The 23,964-nt window shown below is 32.5% G+C and overlaps 1 protein-coding gene across 6 annotated transcripts in view; it reads left to right on the plus strand.

Annotated features, from left to right (window-relative positions):
• rsh (Rap GTPase activating protein radish) overlaps window positions 1–23,964 on the plus strand; it is a 176,633-nt gene that overhangs the window by 110,420 nt on the left and 42,249 nt on the right. For 4 of the 6 annotated variants that reach the window (XM_085483194.1, XM_085483181.1, XM_085483188.1 and 1 more), the window contains exons 2-10: window positions 9,188–9,245; window positions 11,431–11,567; window positions 12,916–13,353; window positions 14,316–14,556; window positions 15,012–15,453; window positions 15,897–16,035; window positions 16,259–16,436; window positions 16,756–16,954; window positions 17,323–17,434. In XM_085483194.1, the coding sequence (XP_085339320.1) occupies window positions 9,211–9,245; window positions 11,431–11,567; window positions 12,916–13,353; window positions 14,316–14,556; window positions 15,012–15,453; window positions 15,897–16,035; window positions 16,259–16,436; window positions 16,756–16,954; window positions 17,323–17,434 (1,921 nt within the window). In that variant the 5' untranslated portion in view covers window positions 9,188–9,210. The remainder of the gene's footprint in view (window positions 1–9,187; window positions 9,246–11,430; window positions 11,568–12,915; window positions 13,354–14,315; window positions 14,557–15,011; window positions 15,454–15,896; window positions 16,036–16,258; window positions 16,437–16,755; window positions 16,955–17,322; window positions 17,435–23,964) is intronic. The other 2 variants (XM_085483176.1, XM_085483183.1) reach the window with 2 other exon arrangements.

Consider the following 23,964-nt stretch of genomic DNA (forward strand, 5'->3'; position numbering starts at 1 on the left):
CAAAGAGAGAAAAACCTGCTCTGTTAGAAATTATTTAATTCCTCAATTCGGAGATAGTCGCAAAGCAAGATCCTGGATCGAGTAATACCAGCTTGTATCCATAACTGATTCTGTAATACCAAGGAAACCGACAGATACATCATCTGATTGCGAATATTGCGGAAAAGTGTCATGTATGTATTTAATGCCCCCTAATGCGGTCTTCGTGCAGACATAAATTCTTCTCGTAGATTCCTCCAGTGCAAAGGAAAAGATATTAGTGGTCCTTCACCCTCGGGGATCACATGGATCCTTCGACTTTTTCTTCCTTGTTCCGTCATCGCGGCATCCCTCGCAATCGTATCTGTATATCACTTGCTCTTTCCCTTTTCTCCAGCTGGCAAACGCGTTTGTCGCGATGGTTGCTATGGGGATACTCTCCTGGTTTTTGTTCGGAATCGACACCGTGCCCGACTTTCACTCCTCTTTGTATTCGACCCTCGTGGTCCGAGAGAGATCCGCCTCTCTCTTTCTCTCTTCTGCCTCTCTTTTAGACTCAGGCCTTCCGGGGCTTTCATGCGACGTTGCTCATTCGTCAGCTTCTTGTCCTCGAAGAAAACGTTGTTATAGCTTAAGCTTATCCGTGGTGTTTTATCACTCTGGATAAGGCGAAGTCCCAGAACACGGCTGACCATTATGGATTTTTATCGCTTTATTTCAAATATCGTTTTCTGATTCGTTACTTCTTCGAGGGTGTAATCAATTTTGCTTCAAATATTTGCAAGAAAACTATTAGAAAATATTAACAGCTTTTCTGCCCGATTTATTATTTCTGGTGTCGTTAATATTTTACAAAATAATATTGTTCTTCCTGACTTCTTATTTTTCCTGATCACTTGTGATGTTAAACATTTTAAAATGACCGACATAAGAAAGATAAGAAAGTTATCTAAAGAGAAATTTTTTAATCATTTTCAGAATAATAATTAATGTTTCTCCTTTATAAAATTTTGCAGAGCATATACAGGGTGTCCCTAAATTAATAGTAAACCTGTTAAGAGCAGTGGAGACGATTTTTCGTCAGTAAAAATATCGAGGGAGACCGCATCATTTTTTACATGTTCCTAATTTCTGCCATTATGAATCTTTGTAATAAAATCTTAAATTAAAATTCTATTTAATAAAAGAATGTAATTTTGTTAATATTTTATTTCCACGTGGCTTTTAGTTTGCGAGAAAGCCCTTATTTTCAATCGCTTATAACTCGAAAATTATTGACATCTCGACATTTTCGTTGAGGAAAAATCGTCTCCAGATCCCAAGAATCTGTCATCAAAAAATTTGCTATGAATTTTGGGACACCCTGCATAATTTTATTTATACATAACAGCAAACACTTAAGCCTTAAATTAAAATTTTCTTAAAGCAAACTCTACATAAAATTAATAAAAGAATGTGATTTTGTTAATATTTCATTTTTCCCACAAGGTTTAGTTTAGGAAAAATTTATTTTCAATCGCTTATAACTCGAAAATTAATTATTGACGTCTCGACATTTTTGTTGAGGAAAAATCGTCTCCAAATAATCCCAAGAATCTGTCATCAAAAAATTTGCTATGAATTTTGGGACACCCTGCATAATTTGATTTATACATAACAGCGAACACTTAAGCCTTAAATTAAAATTTTCTTAAAGCAAACTCTACATAAAATTAATAAAAGAATGTGTTTTGTTAATATTTCCACGTGGCTTTTAGTTTGCGAAAAAGCCCTTATTTTCAATCGCTTATAACTTGAAAATTATTGACATCTCGACATTTTCGTTGAGGAAAAATCGTCTCCAAATGATCCCAGAAATCTGACATTAACAGGTTTACTATTTCTGAGACACCGTGTATAAGACTAATCGTACGTGTAATTTTAAAATTTCGTGACGATGTGGCTTTAGAAATAGAACCGCACACTCTTCGCGATAGAATTTCCTAGCGGAAGCGTTCGAGGGCGATATTTACCGACCGCCGTCATGTCTTTCATCTTTTAACGCCCACCTGTGGATCAGTATTTCTTCTAAGTATCGTGCCTGAGAGAGAACCACTTGGGACGACGAGCACGAGCGAGACTCGCCACGGGACTCGGTATTATTACGTCCATCACGGCGATTGTTTCGCGAAAAGCGATTCCTCAATGGGAAATAATCGCTTGTCATCCGAGTACAGCTCGATATGAACCGCTCTCGTTCTGTTACCTCCGCAGATTTATCTATCTCGATTCGCCAGCAAAATACCCGCGAGCTCGATTTCGATATCGCTGAGACCACTGTCGTGCGTAGAGAACGTCAAAGCCGGGACAGGAAATTGAAGAACCGTGTCCGATAACAGATAGGGGGAAGGACTTAAGGTAGATCCTTGCATGGAAAGATCTTGCGGGAGAGCTTTTCGGAAGCAATTATCGTTGGTCATAGTCAATTTCAGAGACCAGTATTTTGCTCCATAATTCCCATTATTTTCTCCATCTCTTTCTTTCCGTTTATTTTATTTCATATAAATTTCATAATTTTTTCGCAACAGCACAGTAGAAACATTTGTGTTTTTTTATTAAAAATGATCCCCGTTCACATTTTTGTGTTAAATATTTAACACATTCATGTGTTAATTTAACATATTACTGTTTTGTTAAATGCGAACTTATATGTTAAATTATTAAAACAACTGAATAAAATGTAAACATAACACAATGTGCATCTATTTTTATTTTTACACAATAAATGCGTTCTGCTTTATTAGTGACAAGAGTTATCTGTTAAAATGTACAGGAAAAAATGTTGATTTTTTATTTTATAATATAAGTGGAGATAATAAAATCTAAAATTAACATATTTTTTGTTAATTTTTATATTAAAATATGTTAATTTTACACAAAATTTATTTTAAATTATTTAAAGTTTTGCATGTATTTTGTGTTAAAATATTAACATAATATTTGTGTCTCCATTTAACATATTATGTTAAATTAACATAAAAATTTCTGTAGACATGTGATATTTGTTAAATTTAACAGAAATTTTTCAAAGACATTAAATTTGAATCGTATATTCAGATAGAAAAATTCGAGGTAAATTGTAATATTTTTCGGACGATATATCTCCTTTAACTCTTTCAACACACTGTAATGTTTCTTTAACATCACCGTTAGTTTAAAAGTATATTTGAGTTACGAAAACTTTTTTACAAGATTAAAAAAACTTTGAAATCTTGTGAAACCATATATGTCTCGAGAGTGATGAAAGAGTTAATACGCGGTTAAAAATTTTCATCATTTGTAAATAATATTTTGTGCAATGGGTAATGATATTTTAAAATATAATTTAGATTTCTTGAAATATGAAGTATTTTTGCTCCGCAGTAATCTAGCTTTTATCACAATCAATACAGATTGAAAATAAATTAATGGATTAATTTATTTTAATTAATAAATTAATAGATTAATATTATAACAGATTAATGTTAAAATGTATCTTTAATATACAATAAGTGATATAAATAAATCATTAATATATTTTCAATCATTTATACATATACACATACATATGTATGTGTTCAATAACTGACACTTAACATAAAAACTGATATTTAATTTTATATTTATGAAAAATACTTAATGTTTGTGTAAACAATATTTTTTTTAATAATAAATTTGCCAGCTAACACAAAGACGACTCCGTATAAAGCATATATTGATACTTCCATTATCGATTCCCTGTCATCCTCAAATATTTAACTCGATAGAAAGCTTTAACGCGTGGCAGACATGATCGAGTTTACAAAACGTGCACACCGCATCGTCTTGACAAAATCGGGACATTTTACATCATTTACGTGAAAAATATCGTTTCTATCCTATTATAATATGTCTTTTAAAAATGCATTTTTGCATATATATATATATATATATATATATATATATACACGTATATATTCTGCTTAAAAAATGTTTAATTTTTAATTTATATATCTTTTCATATTAATGCAATGTTTATTACAATTAATTACCAAAATAATTTAACATTAATTCTGAAAGATAATATAAAATAATGTTATTAAGTATAAAAAAGCATAATTATAAATATATATGCATATATACATATATGAAATATTTATAGAAATAAAATATATAAGTGCCTTTGTTTTCTCACATAATAAAGAGTTTCTCGCGACTCTCTTTTATTCTGGGATAAATATTGAATGCGAAAGAAAATTTAGTTTCTTATTTTTTTTCTTGTAGTTCATTTTCCTTAATTTAATTGTCACTGACCGCAAGCTTATTCGCAGATGAGTTTTCGAAATGGCAGCGGATAAGTTTTTCTTCCGACGAGTTTCGAGGTCGGAATTTATTAAGATCCTCCGCGTGGGCTGCATCGCGATCTGCGAAGCAAGAAGACGAGTCCTTCAATTTGAGCGGGAACTACCTCGTCGGATACTTAGCCAGTTTTCCGCGAATAAAGTTGGCTCGTTTTTACGAAGCCGCAATTACGACAATCTTTGGCGACATGCCAAGGCTGCAAGTTATCATGATACCTTCGAGCAAACGTCTTAAACGCTTCCTTACAAAAACTTTTCCGTGTGTTTTTTTCATATATACAGTACCCTCCACAAGTTTGGAAATACCTTACATTTTGCCGTTAAACAATCGCAATGATCTGCGCAGATTTTTTGTATGAATAAATCGTAAAATATTTAAATGACATTTTTATTTATGACAGATCGCTGTCATGCGAGTTTCACTGTAAAATGTAAGGTGTTTCCAAACTTGTGAAGGATACTGTATGCAATAAATAACAAATGTCCATTTATAAGACTGTTTTTTGTTATCACGATTAATCATATTTCAAATAATATACTGATAAAACGTCCCATTAAATTTATATTCTTGCATATTACGAATATCTAATTAAATAATATTTCTTTAGAGAATTTTTCTCTGAAATTAAGAGTATCATTTCGATCTGTGCAGATTTTTTGTACGAATAAATCGTAAAATAAACGTAAAATATTTAAATGACTTTTTTATTTACGACAGATCGCTGCCATGCAATTGTTTAACTGCAAAATGTAAGGTGTTTCCAAACTTGTGAACTGTACGTAAACTAGAAATAAAATTTACAATATTCTAATTTGGCAAAACGTCTATTTTACACTGTAAAAGATGTATATGAAATTACGCGACACAGAATTTTATTTTAAAAAATAGAGGTTTCTCAAGCTTTCACGTAGAAAGTTTTAAACTCTCTTCTCTTTAAGATTAGAAGCAAGCATTAGTAAGAATAAACTATTAAAATGTAGTCTCTATGTTTTATTCTTGGATTATTCCAAAATTTAAGAGGTTAATCCTCCTTGGAAACATAGGAAAGAATTTATAAGCGAGAATCGCTACTTATAATATACATTTTTCTGCTACAACATCATTAATAATACCATTATTTTAAAAAATGTGTATTCTCTTTTCGAAAAGAATTAACAATATGCTACGTTCTAAATGCAACTATAATAAATATATAGATGAAATTATAGCTTTGAAAAAAATGATGCTTCAAATTGCATAAAATTGAACGTGTAAGAGAGGCAATTGTGTATAAGTATAAATTCGTGTTTTGCTCGTACGCAAAATAATTTTAAAAATATATAGTTACATTCTTGCATCCCACTTATATATACTAGTTTCTAGTTACAACGCTTCGAATTACACACGTCGCGTCGTGTTGCGTGAAATTAAATTCAGAAGCGAATATGATCTCGCGGAATATCTGCTGCTCGTTCATAATTTCAATGTTAACATGATGCCCGCACAAGTAATTCATTCCACGTTATATGAGTAAGTCATTCCACACAATTGCGAGACTAGAGAATAATAAATATATAAAAAAGCGCTCTATACATCTGAAGAACAAAATTTTTAAATATATTCGCGAAAATGCATAAAAGTAATTATCCAGAAATCATTATGGAAATTAGCCGGAAAGTTTACTTCAATTAATCTGAATTACTTGCATGTATAATTTTAAATAATTCTTTTCTATTTTTTTAATTAACAATTTTCCCGGGAAACTGAGATTCTTGACTTTTCGCTTTTAATCTTTCCCAATGGTATGATATCGTAAAATATATATTTTAAACTAAAGTAAAAAATAAATTAATTAAATAAATGAAATAAATTAAAAATAAATTAAAAAAGAAAAAATATTAAAAAGATGGTAAATGTAAAATTGTCTACACGTAAATTAATTTTATTTTCCTTTTTGATCCTAAAACCGATTCTATTTCGCTCTATGACGCGAACTATTTACCTTTGGCTCTCGCAATCGGCATTATTATCGTGCAATGGATGTTGAAATAGGAAATGTCAAAGCCGTCATATTAATGACGTACAGGTATTTCGCAGGCCGATAATACACGCCGCAATGCGACGTTAAAGCACGCATTATAGGGGTGGTCGATTTTGGCACGCGTGTTACTAAAATACATATATTAAAGTGAGGAGAATTAACAAATAATAAAAAATCGCCATTACGTAAAAAAGATGACGACATTTCATTGTAACATTCATTACAATATTGTAATTTAAAAAGGGAATCAAAGAGATATTTCCCATCAATCTTGGAAACACGAGAGATTCAAAAGTTATGTAACATGCTTTTAACAAAGAATAAATTTCAATGATGATTAATTAATATAGAGGGAAAAAAATCCAAGTTCCATTATTTAAAAAAGTCAAACAAATTTTTTTTATTGAAAATTTTATTCAAAGCTCTGAAACTTCCGCGCACAATTATTGGGTTATCGGGCAAATTTGCGTTATCCTCGTTATATCGCGCATGTGTTTTAATATTTGTGTAATCTCGCGAAAAAGGGTCTCTGCTTTTAAAGATAGTATTTGCGCTTTCAAATAACAATAAATTTATTTTATTGCTTTTAAAATTGGTTTTTTACTTCTCTGGAAATGGAAGTCAGTTAAAACATATTTTCCGTGACGATCGCCTTTAATGGCGCGCGAAATTGCAGTGACTGGCAACAAAAATATTATGTATCTCTCGCTTCATTTATCGCGTTACGCTACAAAGTCTTTGGTAATAAAAAAAAAAAAGGTTCACGTTTAATAATTGGTCGTGTCTCTCTCTGTCTCTCTCTCTCTCTCTCTAATATAATGTAAATTAAAATTTTTATATTTAAAATTTTTTTAATTTAGACTTTTTTACCGTAATATGTAATTTTTACGTGATTTTTCTCGCTTTATAAACCTCAGCGTGGTGGCTTTAGAAACGTATGGCTTTGACGCATACAAATAAAAGTCCGCGATCTGTGTATTTCCTTGCATCTGTACTCTGTGTTGTGGTTTCGAATAACATCAACAAAAAAAAGAGCGAAAATCCTCGCTGAGATACTAGAAAATTGTTATTTTATTTCAGAAAACATTACTTGGCAATCATTTTTATATTTTATTATAATCTTTATTCTCTTTACTTAATCATTTCAAATGAACGCAATGCTGAATCTATATAATTTCAGCTTCTATTTTTTACAGTTGAGCATAAACATCGATAGTAATAAAAGAAGTTAACATTAAGACAAATAAAAGTGTGTCGAGTCTCAATTATATCTCTCATTATCGTATACTTCATTGATTTTTAAATATGCCCTAGAACACTTAACCACGTTCATTTTATGTAAAATTTTTTTTTTCAAAAAAAAAAAAATTTAAGTGATACGTTTCACAAATGTTTAATATTCGCTATTAAACATGCGATAATTGAATATTTAATTAAAATTTTAAATTAAAAAAATAAGATCAATATTATAACGAGATTGGAGAAGAATGCATAATCAATAAAACTTGAAGTTTTATAATTGAATAATTCGCGAGTAAAGAGACAAATAAAATTAAAAAATGTATTTTCGAACAAATTTAATTTCCCCATATTTTCTCTCTCCGAAGGAGCCTTCTTTTCCGTTCGACTTTATTGACTATCGATATTAGACACAAGTTCGTTGTCGATTCTCGTTTGTTTGCCGAACGGGAGTAATCACGGCAAGTGAATCGTTAATTAGGTCACTTTGTGCATAAGTAAGCCCTACAGCTTTGACAGGGGATTAATTAATTGTTGGTTGCGCGCGCGTTTTCGGATTCGGGATTTCAAACACGTCTTTTCCGCCCACTGTGTATTTCCAGTCCAAATTGTAATTGCGCTTCCGTCACGCGTGAAATTATTTCTCTTAATTCGTCTTATGGAGGCCGTTAAGCTTCGCCATTAGCGACCCCGTTTATATTAGCATGCGAATGGATCGAGTTGGTCGACTCACGATTTCTCTTAACATAAGGCAGGCCAAGTTTTAACGAGTTAATATTATTATGACACGACCAGAGAGTTTCTAGAATGTTACTGACATGGCAAAACTTGTGTCGTATCGGTCTCGCAGAAATTATGCGAAGACTACGGATATATATATATATATATATATATATATATATTTAATAGAAATTTGTAGCGCTAAAGTTTGCACGTATATTTGACGCGGGAAGGGTTCATTCAACACACACATGTCCGAAAATCCGACATGAGTGAGACCGGACGTGAAATACGCGTATGTTCTAATAATACGGAAATTTTCCTGTGTAATACGTTTATAATGATATTTGTAAGCTATATTGAATAATTAAAATCGCATTTCCTCGTACGCAGGCAATAACATTAAATTTAATTTTGGTATTATGTCAGCCATTCGATTAGTAAACAATTGCTAAAACATTTTAATGAATGCGGGAGATACTTTGGGAACGTATAACGTATATATTTTCATGTATTATAACTATTATATATTATATTACGCGGACGCGAAATCACGATATATTATATTATTTATTTTCAATATTATTGCGTTACAATATTATCGAGTTCCATTGTCAGTCTTTTTCGCAACGTCATAATTTTCCGGGGTAAGAAAGAACGCGGTTTTCAGAGTGATTTAAAAAAAATGATCATCGATTTTATCTTCCCTCCACGCTCTATCTCAAAATCTCGAGCTCTATCATGCGCCTTTTCAGGATTTACAGCAATCATCGAGAGCGCGATGCCTCTCTACATCAACTACTACTTTACTATCGAACGCGCGTATAGCGGTCTGTCGAAAAAAAAAGTTTGTGTGTGTATCTTTTGCAGGTCGGCCAGGCCCTTGCCATGCGATGTCGTTGCAGAGCCCCAGACTTCGACATTACAGGTCGAAACACCAAATCAGATATATGCCTTCTAAAAAAGTTTTTATATTATGTGCTGTATACACATGAGAAAAGACATGCGGCTCTCTCGCCTCTCTAGTACTTGTATCAAATATATATATAAATAAAATTAAAAAAAAAAAATATATATATATATATATATATTTTATACATATTGTATAATATTTATCTCAAGTTTCTTTATGCATCCACGCTTTTGGAATGACGTTTCATCGGCGCTCGCGAAACACGCTGCGGTAACATTCCTAAACCGGAGGCTGATGCGATGTCGACTTGTGTGAGCTCGGCGATCTCGTGCTTTGCATACGCCAGGATGAGTCTCGCGTTCTCTCGCTATCTCTCTCTCTCTCTCTTTGTCTCGCTACGTTTACTCCTTCGAGTTCTCTCGCCCTATTCACATTTAAATTTATGCTAATTCTAAATGACGCCAAGAATTTAATCTCACATGTATTCAACGTCAAAACAATACGTCAATGTTGCGATAATCTTAGATAGGCTCTCTGTGTGAGTGTCTCGAGAATTTGAAAAAAATAGAATCTAGAGATTGACTCGTTTTCCTTGCCAATCAATGCTGCACTGAAAGAAGATTATTAATTTAATAAATATTTATTTTAATACTGCCTAATGAATCATTTATTTGAAACGAATGAATATTTTTCTGATTTGAAAAGAATTTTCTTACATCAAATCAATATGTTATTAGTTTCAAATAAATGATTTATTAGGCAGTATTGGAATAAATATTTATTTGAATTCAATAAATTTTTTTTTTTCAGTGTAAGTACAATACTTCCTAGATTTTCTTAGAAATGCCGACGCGAGTGTTTATGATACTGTATGTGTTACTTTATAGATCTTTGCTCGTTTTTAAGATCGATATTAATTTTTGTAGACGACGCTTTATATTATTTCGAAGATTGTATGTGATCGGAGATTATTTTTCTCGCAAGAATTATTCTCGCGTATTCTCAAAAGTCGAGCTTACACAATCGCCAGTGCCGTTTGTAATTATTACACCTGCGTTATTGTGTCTATTGTATACATTGTTAGAGTGTTGTTCTATACTTAGCTACGTTTGTATTATCTTGAATATCTCGTTAAGTTCTTTCGATATATCGTATTCACGAAGTGGAAGCATAGACGAAGCGTGGTTTCGCGACGATATATATATGTAAATAAAAAAGGCGGGAAGAGGCTCGCGCCTGTATATAATCAGTATCAAAGCGAGCTTCATCCCCCAATTCTACACAGATGATGATAGTTTCACGATTCGAGCATGAAAATTTGTCTTAAAGGGATGCTGATTAGGTCTGTTTTCTTGACAAATATTATTTTTATTTGACTCTTTCTTAGCTATACAGAATAAAAAATCCTTTACTAGAATTAAAGTATTCATAATAACAAATCTGGGCTGTTATGTGTATATAAAAAGAAACCAAGAAAGGTAAATAATTAGTTTTCTTTAGATTGACCCAATGTAAAAGACTGATAGAAAAACTGTAATTATTTATCTTTCTTGTTTTTTTATATATATACATATGTAGTAACCCAGATTTGTTCCCGGAAAAAATTTTTTATATATAATTATATGTGAAATATGTCTACTTTCATACATAATTATATAAATTTATATATATATAAAGAAATATTTATTATATATATATATTTATTTATTTATATAATTATATATAAAAAGCACTTTTATCTAATTATGTATGAACATACTTCACATATAATTTTGCGATTATATGTATAACTTTATATATTTCTATATATTTTTATATTGTTATATATAAAAAATTTTTACAAGTTATTATGAAGACTTTAATCCTAGTAAAGAATTTTCATTTTGTATAGCTAATAAAGCGTCAAATAAAAATAATATTTGTCGATAAAACAGACCTAGTCAGCATCCCCTTAAAAGGGCTTCAAAAAAAAAGAGGAAAAAGAAAAGAAACCACGACTTCGAATTGAGTTATCACTTTTGAGCGCTCTGTTGGCATGGCCTGGTTTCACGTAATTTTATCGTTGAGAGATGCACCTTCTTCTTCCGTTCCGTTGAAAGTTCTTCCGTTTCGGCCGCGAGTCGCGGCGTGAACGGACACACGTCACGCTTTCTTTTGCCCCTGCCGGCTTAAGCCGAGACCGCGCACTTCCTTTTTTCAGGACCATGACAGCGATCTGCTTCGTGTGCAACCTGCCCATCCTAAGTCATCAGGTCGGGCTGATATGGCAGGGTGGCAATGGCTGGGACGATCTCGTGCGAGAGCAGGTGGAGGAGTCCACTCTGAAGCAACGACTGGGTATGCACGGACACGCTTCGACGACCCTAGTAAACCAGCGTTTCTCTTTTTTTCGCACATTATGGAAATTCGATGGTCTCCGCTCGCGAAAGTGCACCCTTTGAATTCATTTTCATGAGAATTGTAATTGGCCGCGTAGTTGCAGAAATTAATAGTATTTGTATATTCTTCCCGGATAAGTGCATTTCTTTAAAAAAATATTGTCTATTTGTAAAACGAAATAGTAAGAGAATTATTCTTCCTTTTAAGGGAATCCTAAACGTTCTTGAAAAGTATATTGTTTCTTTCCTGTTTTATCGATAAAATGTGAAGTTAGATAAACTATAAATCTATTTATTGGCTATAGATTGGTTTTTTACCTGAAATTAGAACGCTTCGCCCTTTGTTAATATTAATACTTTAAATTGTGCAGAAATAGTATATTGTGTATCAAGTGCGGAAAGTGAACAATTGTCAATCCGCACGTGATACACATACTATTTTGTATTACAAGTGCAGGCAAAGTGGCTGTTTCTGCGCGTTTTCTGTGCGCGAGGCGGCCGATTGCACGCCGCCATCTTGCCGCGGCACGGTGGGGGAATAGCCGTGTTCAATACATTTCCTACGGCTTCAGCCGTATACAATGACTTTTAACGCGGCTGAGCCGTAGATAATGGCTTTGAACGCAGCTTATTCACTCACCGCGTCGCCGCTAGATGACGGCGGGGGAAATCGGCCGCTTTCCGCACAGAAAACATGCGCCGAAAGTGTCACTTTGCCTGCACGTGTAATACAAAAAAATTGATCAATCTGTATAGTTTATATATCTAGGTTACAGCATTCTTGAATTCATAATTCTGTAGCCTAGATATATGAGACTATATACAGATTGATAAATCTTTCCCCTGTACAAATTAAAGTATTAATATTAACAAAGGGCGAAGCGCTCCAACTTCAGGTAAAAAACAATCCGTATATCCAATAAATAGATTTATAGTTTATCTGACCTCACATTTTGTCGTTAAAACAGGAAAGAAACAACAGACTTCTCAAGAACATTTAGGATCCCCTTAAACCAATTTACAATAATTACGTATTTAATATATTCGATATTTCCATATTTCGAGTGATCTCGATTACGTAAGTAAAATATAATACCTCGTCATTTATTTGCATACTCGAGAGCTACATCATTTTATTATTTATTAAAAGAAGGAACAAAAGACTCTCATAAAACTGTCGTATCAGATCTCTCTTCCGTAACAAGTACAGCGATAATAAGACGACGTCATCTTACACGCTCCTGACGTCTTATATCGAACGATCTAACAACGTCCTTGAGTAAGAATAACGTGCGTTTCGTCGTCAGGAACAGGCAGACGCGATTCCGCGGCGCAAATCACGTCGATCTCGCCGCCGAACGAGACCCAGGACTCCTCGCCGACGAACCAGCGTCGGCGACGATCGAGCCTCGCACAGCTGACCGACATCCTGCGCGAATGGGGCGGCGGTGCCTCCGGGAAGAGCGGACGCAGCAACAAGCTCTGCCGCAGGGAGACCTTGGCGGACATCGCCAAATCGCTGCCGTGGTCCCGGCAGACCACGACGGACGCGAGCCACCTGGCCAGCCTGCGGAAGAGACGGGAGAGCTCGGTCGACAGCGGCATCCGCAGCCAGGTGTCGACCAAGTCGAGACGCGACTCCGCCATCAGCGACTTCAAAAACGACATAGCCAGACTCTGGAGCAAGAAGGACCCGCCGCAGCCGCAGCCGCCGCCCACAGTAATCTCGCCCACGCCGCGACGAGGTAAAGCTTTTTCGGTGTATACACAGACGAGAGAGAATATATAGCTACCAGGCTGTACCAGTCTAAAAATAGAAAAGGCTCTCGCCGCGGGCTTGCCGGGTGATTGATTCGTAGATGCGGTAAAAATAACGGGAAAAGGTCCTGAAGACAAATGATACCTCAAGCACGCGTCAGGGTGATACAGGGTGTCCAGCAGACTTTTTCAGATTTTTTAAAACTAGAAATTAATTTTTTCCCTGACTTTTTAGTATTTTTTTTTTCCAAATATTTAATTTGCATATACCTATATGATAAATCAATTAAATGTTAAATCATGAAATCCTTGAGATATTTTTGCCAATAATGAAAAGATTCGGAAATTAAAAAAACAACAATTTATATCAATTATACAATCTGCATTATGTGCGATAATCGAAACAAACATGTCACTGTAAACTATTTAAATAATCATTTTTTTATTTATATTATCTCAAATTGTTTAGTTTTATCTTTATTAAACACATTAAAATAAAATAACACGACGATGAAAATATAAATTAACGAACACGCTATAGATGAATAGATTTTTAACAACATAGACAATCAGCATGCTGGGAGTCAAGGAAAATTTTATATTTATTTAATAAGAAATTTCAAATTATTAAAACAAATAATAGAATAATGTGAAAAAATCCAGATAAATAGTAAAATTTTCTGACTTTTTCCTGACAATTCCAGATTTATAAAATTCACTGATAATGCCCGATTTTCCAGATTTCCTTGACCGCTGGACACCCTGAATTTTACACATCGTGAATTTTATATTAGGAAAAGTGTCGCTAAAAATTGTCTAAACAATTACGACGATGATGTATAGACTTATTCTCAAGATTATATAGTAATTTTTAATATCTTACAAATGTAAAAAAAACTGAGATTACTGCGGAATTGCTGTATATTAATTAATATTATGTCAATTGCAGGCTCCGGCGAATCAAGAAACTCTCGTCGCGGCTCGGGAGAAAGCGCGAGATCCAGAAGAGATTCGGTGATTGCGGGACAGACACCGAGTCCCGGGGAACGTAAACACAACTGTCGTCATCACAGACGTAGGCAATCTCAACAGTCAGTCGATGGAGGTGGCATTACGCCTACGAAATATTACAGAAATGATCAAAGACCGAGCGCTTCGAGCACAGACAGCGCGACTAGTAACGTGGTCAGGTCAGTATAGATGAATCATTAAATTTGATCAAATAAATAAATGATTAATTGATAAAAAATATCGATTATCAAAATATATAATAAAAAAAATATATATTTTTTATCATATATTTTACGTATAAATATACTTTCATAAATATTTTTTTCGAATAAATGGTTGTACTACTTAAAAATTTAAGAATAAAGCTAATTAAATTAAATATATATTTGTATTTAAAATATATAATTAATAATATGTATAAAATGTGTGACAAAATATATATATATATAATTTTATATATTTTATATTATATATTTCATATACATATCAAATATATAATAAAAATACATTTATATATAAAAATATATACAAAGCGTAATAATCTTCAATTCAGAACACCACATTTATATTCAAATTGAGACAAAGTTTCGAAGCACATATCTTATTTGTTTCTAATTGTTTTCTGTCGAAATAGAGACCACATGGAGACTCAGAGAAGCTCCACGGAGAAAAGCGAGAGATCGAGCAGTACCGAAACCAAGACGCAACCGACGGGCCCCTCCATAATTGACACGAAAACGTCTTTGACGGTCGACGGAAAGACGTCTACCACGATCGAATCGCGAGTAGTGACAATCAGCACCTCGACGATGATGTCCACTTTGTCGACCCTGAGCGTCGACATGAAAATGAACGCTAATGAAAACAAGTCCGGTATCAATTTAGACACATCCATGAACCCGCCGACTATCGTCATGTCCTCGGTAACGCCGCCGGCAATCTCACCGACGATCGGAAGCAGCTTACCGCTTCCCGGCACCTCAACTTCCGGTAGCTCCAGCCCGGTCGGCTCCCCGAACGTTAACAATACACCTACGCATCCGTTGCTCTCCACTCGAAGAGACTCGACTACTCAGGTAAACTTCGCGTTCTTTCTTTTACACAAATCGTAATTTAATAATATATAGAATTTTCATTTGACATTTGACATCATAAGTTATAGCGATGTCAAATTAATTTTTTTATTTATTTGGCAAAGATAGATAGAATACATTTATTATATCTTCTGATTTATTGAAATTTTTTTGTAGTTTTCTCGATTGTACAGTGTAAAAAATATGTAAAATGTATGTATAATATTACATAAAAATATGTAAAATTACATAAATAATAAATGTAAAATTACACGATAAATAATGAAAAGCTACACATGTTCATCATTTATCGTGTAATTTTACACTTATTATTTATGTAATTTTACATACTTTTATGTAATATCATTACATATTTTTTTACAGTGTAAATATTCAATTTTTTGTATTATATTGTACATTGTAATAATTATCGACTCTTTTAACAGTGTTATTACAAGGGTAAAGAAGTTTCGCCCAATAAATTGTCGAGACTGATACGCCAACAAGCAGCAATAGATGAGTCGATGCCACCCACAGGACGTCGTGGCAGTCAGCCAACTTTATCTCCCGATCCTGATGATGGTGGTAAGTATACCATTGTTACATTTGCTCTAGTTCCTCATATGATACATCAAATTAAAATTCTACATACTACCTGCAATCGATTGCTCTTGGTATATCTAATGCTATTATTTGTGTTTACATCTCATAATTTATTTAAAATCAATTTAATTTTTTTAATGATAAAGAAAATAATTTTATAATTTCTATAAGGTAGATGAGACTAATTTAATCGATATGTTTGAAGGTCGAAAAGCACGAAGAGACTCTTTGAGCCCGGATTCCGCTTCCTATCCACGACGTCGCGATTCAAGAAGTCATTTGAGTCCCGACAGAAATGTTGATAAAAGAGATATCAGTCCTATCAGGCAGAGAAAAGGTCGACTGAGAAGACAATCCACCTCCATGGCTGGTCGGCCACCGAGGTACCTGTATTTTATTGATTTTCTACCATGTATGGCGTAAACATGACGATTCATTCAATATTCGTAGAAATTAGTTATGAAATTTCAAAATATTTTATTTTTTTAAATATATTTTTTGAAACATTATATGTAATGTGTTTATTAATATTTTTCAAAATGATTTAAAACTATTATTATGCACACGTTAATTTATAATGTGTTGAAATTGTAAGTGTCTATGTAATTTCGAATTATTTTCGTGAAAAATAAACAAGATTGTAGTGTAATTGTATTAATTTGTTACATATTAAAATTTCTTTCATTTTGATACATATTGCAGATCGCCGGACAGTTCTTCATGTTCGTCCAGAGATCCCAGCCCTTGCGCTCGCGCACCCATCCAACATGCGCCAATAATACGACGGCAATCCACCACCGAAGAGATTCTGATCGCGCGCGGTTTTCGACGGCAATCTACTACCGAGGAAATGATACGATGCCGCAATTTTAGGCGACAAAGCTCTCAGAGTGACGACACGGTTTGTTCGAGAAAATATTCGCAGAAATTAAATTCATCTCAAAAATAAACCATCAAAAAACAATTATGATTTTTTTAATTTGTACAAACTTAAGAGTATTGAATAAATATATACAAGTAAAAATTTTTACTTATTGATATAAAAAGGATTTTATGAAGCAAAATCTTGCTTCTGTGATAAAAAGTCGAAATAATTTTAAAAATTAAAATATTTTGTAAAAATTCTATTTAAAAAATTTTTAATATTTTAAAAAAAGCAATATCGAGCTAATAAAATATCAAACATTTTTTAAAATTTTATTAAGAAACTACAAGTTATCTTTCATTTATATAATTGACGATTCTGATATTTTGCTTCTCATTTTATAGGTTCAGAGGTATCGCGGACGAAGAGATAGCTCTGCTCAAATCACAGATGGCACCTTCGCAACGATGACAGTCGAAACTTCTAGCACATTTTTTGACAGCAGCACCCAGACTGGTGAGTAGAGATTAAAAGATAACTTTAATTTCGTCGTATATAAAAAACATATGCCACAATATGAGAAATTACAGCGTGTGCCAATTAAATTCACGTTTATCTCACTAATAGTAGAAAGTAGAAAGCTTTTTGCTAAGTGACATACTTTTAATACAAAAGGAATTTTGTATATAATTTTATAAATTTTCAACTCTCTTAAGATATTCTGCGTTTTGCGCGCAACAGCATCTGCTTTTAAAGGATGAATGTCTTTATTATATTAAATGACTTCATAATATTAATATCGATGAACAAAGCATGTCCACATTTCAGTGTTTTATTATTTGAAAATTTATTTTATTTTACTTGACTATGTTTTATATTTATTGAATTTTGCGAAACAGAAAAAATGTATTATTTATTATAATAAATTGCATATTATTATGTGCTAAATTCCTTTCAAATCTTAAAAATAATTACATCGATATTTCTATAGCGTTTGCTCGTTACAGAAATCTAATCTAAAAATTATCCATAAATTGTGTGAATTAATATTATATTTAATAAAGTAGAAAAAATTATTTAAAAAAATAATTTAAAAAATTTATATTTTTAAATAATTTAGTAGAAAAAATTATAAGTAAAATTATTTCTCTTTTAAACTTTTCTCTTAGAAATTTTTTTAATGATCGGATTACTTTAAATGTCGTATTGCAGTAGTACGAATCAACGATATTCTCGGCGGTATTATGTTTCATTAGATCGAAAACTTTCTTTCAATACAAAACTCTCTTCTTATTTTTTACAAACAGTTTAAACATCATTTCCTTGTTTTATTATACATTATATTAAAAATCTACATTTTCAATAATATTATAGAATCTGTAATATTGATAAAAAATAAATATAGGTAAATATATTCTTTTCTCGTAAAAATTTCTCAATATTAGATTACTTTAAATATTATGTATCATACTATAGAAATGCAATAATATTTCTCGCTATTATGTTTCCATCAGATTAAAGTCTTTTTTAATATGTAATTCTCTTCCGATTTTTAAAAAAATTTAAACGTTGCCTCCTTATTTATCATATATGTATGTATAATCTATTCATTAATATTACATTTTTATTTTCTTTGTGTCTTATGTTTAATCTAGTGGATTTTCTTCAAAATCAGAGTCTTATAAATGCCATTTTTATATTGTATATAAGGGAAATAATCAACGATAATTCTGACTGAACCTATTCTCGTTAATCTATTCATTAATATTACATTTTGTTTATTATTACATTTTTATTTTCTTCGTATCTTATGTTTAGTCTAATAGATTTTCTTCAAAATCAGAGTCTTATTAATGTCACATTTTTATAAGAGAAATAATCAACAATAATTCTGACCAATCCTATTCTCGTTAATCTATTCATTTTCTATATTATTACATTTTTATTTTCTTTGTATCTTATGTTTAGTCTAGTAGATTTTCTTCAAAATCAGAGTCTTATTAATGTCACATTTTTATATATAAGGGAAATAATCAACGATAATTCTGACCGATCCTAATCTCGTTAATCTATTCATTTTGTATATTATTACATTTTTATTTTCTTTGTATCTTGTGTTTAGTCTAGTAGATTTTCTTCAAAATCAGTCTTATTAATGTAACATTTTTATATATAAGGGAAATAATCAACGATAATTCTGACCGATCCTATTCTCGTTAATCTATTCATTTTGTATATTATTCCATTTTTATTTTCTTTATATCTTGTGTTTAGTCTAATGGCATTTCTTCAAAATCAGAGTCTTATTAATGTCACATTTTTATATATAAGGGAAATAATCAACGATAATTCTGACCGATCCTAATCTCGTTAATCTATTCATTTTGTATATTATTCCATTTTTATTTTCTTTATATCTTATGTTTAGTCTAGTAGATTTTCTTTAAAATCAGTCTTATTAATATCACATTTTTATATATAAGGGAAATAATCAACGATAATTCTGACCGATCCTATTCTCGTTAATCTATTCATTTTCTATATTCTTACATTTTTATTTTTTTGTATCTTATGTTTAGTCTAGTAGATTTTCTTCAAAATCAGTCTAATTAATGTCACATTTTTATATATAAGGGAAATAATCAACGATAATTCTGACCGATCCTAATCTCGTTAACCTATTCATTTTGTATATTATTACATTTTTATTTTCTTTGTATCTTGTGTTTAGTCTAATGGCATTTCTTCAAAATCAGAGTCTTATTAATGTTACATTTTTATATATAAGAGAAATAATCAACGATAATTCTGACCGATCCTAATCTCGTTAATCTATTCATTTTGTATATTATTACATTTTTATTTTCTTTGTATCTTGTGTTTAGTCTAATGGCATTTCTTCAAAATCAGAGTCTTATTAATGTTACATTTTTATATATAAGGGAAATAATCAACGATAATTCTGACCGATCCTACTCTCGTTAATCTATTCATTTTGTATATTATTACATTTTTATTTTCTTTATATCTTATGTTTAGTCTAATGGCATTTCTTCAAAATCAGAGTCTTATTAATGTCACATTTTTATATATAAGAGAAATAATCAACGATAATTCTGACCAATCCTATTCTCGTTAATCTATTCATTTTCTATATTATTACATTTTTATTTTCTTTGTATCTTGTGTTTAGTCTAGTAGATTTTCTTCAAAATCAGTCTTATTAATGTAACATTTTTATATATAAGGGAAATAATCAACGATAATTCTGACCGATCCTATTCTCGTTAATCTATTCATTTTGTATATTATTCCATTTTTATTTTCTTTATATCTTGTGTTTAGTCTAATGGCATTTCTTCAAAATCAGAGTCTTATTAATGTCACATTTTTATATATAAGGGAAATAATCAACGATAATTCTGACCGATCCTAATCTCGTTAATCTATTCATTTTGTATATTATTCCATTTTTATTTTCTTTGTATCTTATGTTTAGTCTAGTAGATTTTCTTCAAAATCAGTCTTATTAATGTCACATTTTTATATATAAGGGAAATAATCAACGATAATTCTGACCGATCCTAATCTCGTTAATCTATTCATTTTGTATATTATTACATTTTTATTTTCTTTGTATCTTGTGTTTAGTCTAATGGCATTTCTTCAAAATCAGAGTCTTATTAATGTTCACATTTTTATATATAAGGGAAATAATCAACGATAATTCTGACCGATCCTAATCTCGTTAATCTATTCATTTTGTATATTATTACATTTTTATTTTCTTTGTATCTTATGTTTAGTCTAGTAGCATTTCTTCAAAATCAGAGTCTTATTAATGTCACATTTTTATATATAAGGGAAATAATCAACGATAATTCTGACCGATCCTAATCTCGTTAATCTATTCATTTTGTATATTATTACATTTTTATTTTTTTGTATCTTATGTTTAGTCTAGTAGATTTTCTTCAAAATCAGTCTAATCAATGTCACATTTTTATATATAAGGGAAATAATCAACGATAATTCTGACCGATCCTAATCTCGTTAACCTATTCATTTTGTATATTATTACATTTTTATTTTCTTTGTATCTTGTGTTTAGTCTAATGGCATTTCTTCAAAATCAGAGTCTTATTAATGTTACATTTTTATATATAAGGGAAATAATCAACGATAATTCTGACCGATCCTAATCTCGTTAATCTATTCATTTTGTATATTATTACATTTTTATTTTCTTTGTATCTTGTGTTTAGTCTAATGGCATTTCTTCAAAATCAGAGTCTTATTAATGTTACATTTTTATATATAAGGGAAATAATCAACGATAATTCTGACCGATCCTAATCTCGTTAATCTATTCATTTTGTATTTTATTCCATTTTTATTTTTTTTGTATCTTATGTTTAGTCTAGTAGATTTTCTTTAAAATCAGTCTAATTAATGTCACATTTTTATATATAAGGGAAATAATCAACGATAATTCTGACCGATCCTAATCTCGTTAACCTATTCATTTTGTATATTATTACATTTTTATTTTCTTTGTATCTTGTGTTTAGTCTAATGGCATTTCTTCAAAATCAGAGTCTTATTAATGTTACATTCTTATATATAAGGGAAATAATCAACGATAATTCTGACCGATCCTAATCTCGTTAATCTATTCATTTTGTATATTATTACATTTTTGTTTTCTTTATATCTTATGTTTAGTCTAATGGCATTTCTTCAAAATCAGAGTCTTATTAATGTCACATTTTTATATATAAGGGAAATAATCAACGATAATTCTGACCAATCCTATTCTCGTTAATCTATTCATTTTCTATATTCTTACATTTTTATTTTTTTTGTATCTTATGTTTAGTCTAATGGATTTTCTTCAAAATCAGAGTCTTATTAATGTCACATTTTTATAAGGAAAATAATCAACGATAATTCTGACCGATCCTATTCTTGTTAATTTATTTATTTTGTATATTATTCCATTTTTATTTTCTTTATATCTTGTGTTTAATCTAGTAGATTTTCTTTAAAATCAGTTTTATTAATGTCACATTTTTATATATAAGGGAAATAATCAACGATAATTCTAACCGATCCTATTCTCGTTAATCTATTCATTTTCTATATTATTACATTTTTATTTTCTTTGTATCTTATGTTTAGTCTAATGGCATTTCTTCAAAATCAGAGTCTTATTAATGTCACATTTTTATATATAAGGGAAATAATCAACGATAATTCTGACCGATCCTATTCTCGTTAATCTATTCATTTTGTACATCATTCCATTTTTATTTTCTTTATATCTTGTGTTTAATCTAGTAGACTTTCTTCAAAATCAGTCTTATTAATGTCACATTTTTATAAGGGAAATAACGATAATTCTCGTTAAGCTTGAATATTCTCCACAATTACGTGGCATTCAATCTTATCGCTCTAAACAGGCAGAGCGAATCCAAAAGAATTCGGCATCGAACTAACGTCTCGCATCTCGAAAATCGAGCTAAATTCGCGCCCTTGTAATCGCGTCATGCGCGGGTGTCGAACGTCGCGTGGTTCGAGGACGCAGGCGTCAGATCGTCGGTTTAGTTCCTGAGAGATAACACTGGGCGCACGGTAGTCGATAGAGTGAAGAAAACACGGAAAACCAACCCTCGCGAGAGAGGTACTCCTCGTCTAAGGACGAGCGTGCGTGCGTGCATTCGTCGCGGCTCCGCCTCGTGCGCAAGGTGTTCCCGTCGCTGTAAGACGAGAAAGTCGGAGCAGTCGCGGAGGAACGCGTCCGACGTCGTGGCGAGGGTCCCGAAAAATTTCGCCGCACTCGGGGGACCAAGTGTTTTATCCCGGCGCGTACCCGTAGGATCGACGATCGAGATCGACCTTCGAGGGAAGGATCGCTCCCGAGGAAAAAACAAGGAGGCTCGTTTTAATTAAAGGTGCGCGCGGCAAATTCCTGCCCGTGTCCCGCTTCCACCTTCGTCTTTCTGTTTACTCGCGTCGAGGGAATCGATCCCAGGACGATCAAATGTCGGAAAGGTGCGCGGCCCTTCCTGCGGAAGGACGATAACGCTCGAGTTTGTCCATTAGAACGATGAAAACACTGTTGATCGAGTTGGGTGGTGGCTCCTGCTCCGAATTGGAATTGACCGACTGTTCAGATTTTTTTGCCGGGTGCAACCAACAGGCTGATTATGCCTCTCTTCGGGTTCTCCGGGTGTACGTGTACGTGTTAATGTAATTGTACGCTCCGTATTGCGCTCCGCTCGGAGCGCACGATCAGGTGTTTTCCCGCTGACAGGACGCAACCACTTGTGGCAGAGAAGAGCCCGGCGAACGACTCCGTTCGGTCGATTATATCGGTCCCCGACATCACGCGAGAAATTTGGAAATCGGCCAGCGCGCGGGCCGACACGCGTCGTCAGGGTAACGCAGGACCTAGCTCGTCCTGTCGTCGCGTCGCGCGACCCGAAAGGTCCTTCCGTGACCTTCGAGGCGTCCGTGCGTCCTTGACACGTTATGTCGATCGTTCGATAGTCACGCGCGATTTCGAAGTCGGTGCCGATCCCTCTGTGTTTTTGCCCGGTGGAATGCAAAGTTCGCGAGTGATGGCGAGAAGGACTCGTCCTGGCGATCGAGGACTCTACAGCTTTCCCGTCGACGCGGTCATGACGCCGGAGATTCTCGCAAAAGTGACGATCTACAGGTACGGATCCGATCGTGTATATCAAATAAGTGTATGTAATTCGAACGCCTAGATCTCCTTATTATTCTCGTGGAGCGATTTCATACGCAGTCGTGATAAAAAAAGTTTTATCGATCTTCTGTACGATTGACAATACACTTTTTTTCAAGCAAGCGAGCATTATGGTGGCTCTTGGAATAATTTATTTTATGCACGTTTTACGAGGCATATATTTTTATGATTCACATTTATTTTCATAATTTATGTATTACGTATTTACGAGGGGTTATTAGGCTGTGGAATGTACTTTTATAACGAATATCTATCTGTGTGATTTAGAGAACGT

The sequence above is a fragment of the Nylanderia fulva genome, unplaced genomic scaffold, assembly GCF_048542155.1.
Source record: "Nylanderia fulva isolate GAGA-0341 unplaced genomic scaffold, ASM4854215v1 Scaffold10, whole genome shotgun sequence".
In the NCBI taxonomy this organism is placed as follows: Eukaryota; Metazoa; Arthropoda; class Insecta; order Hymenoptera; family Formicidae; genus Nylanderia; species Nylanderia fulva.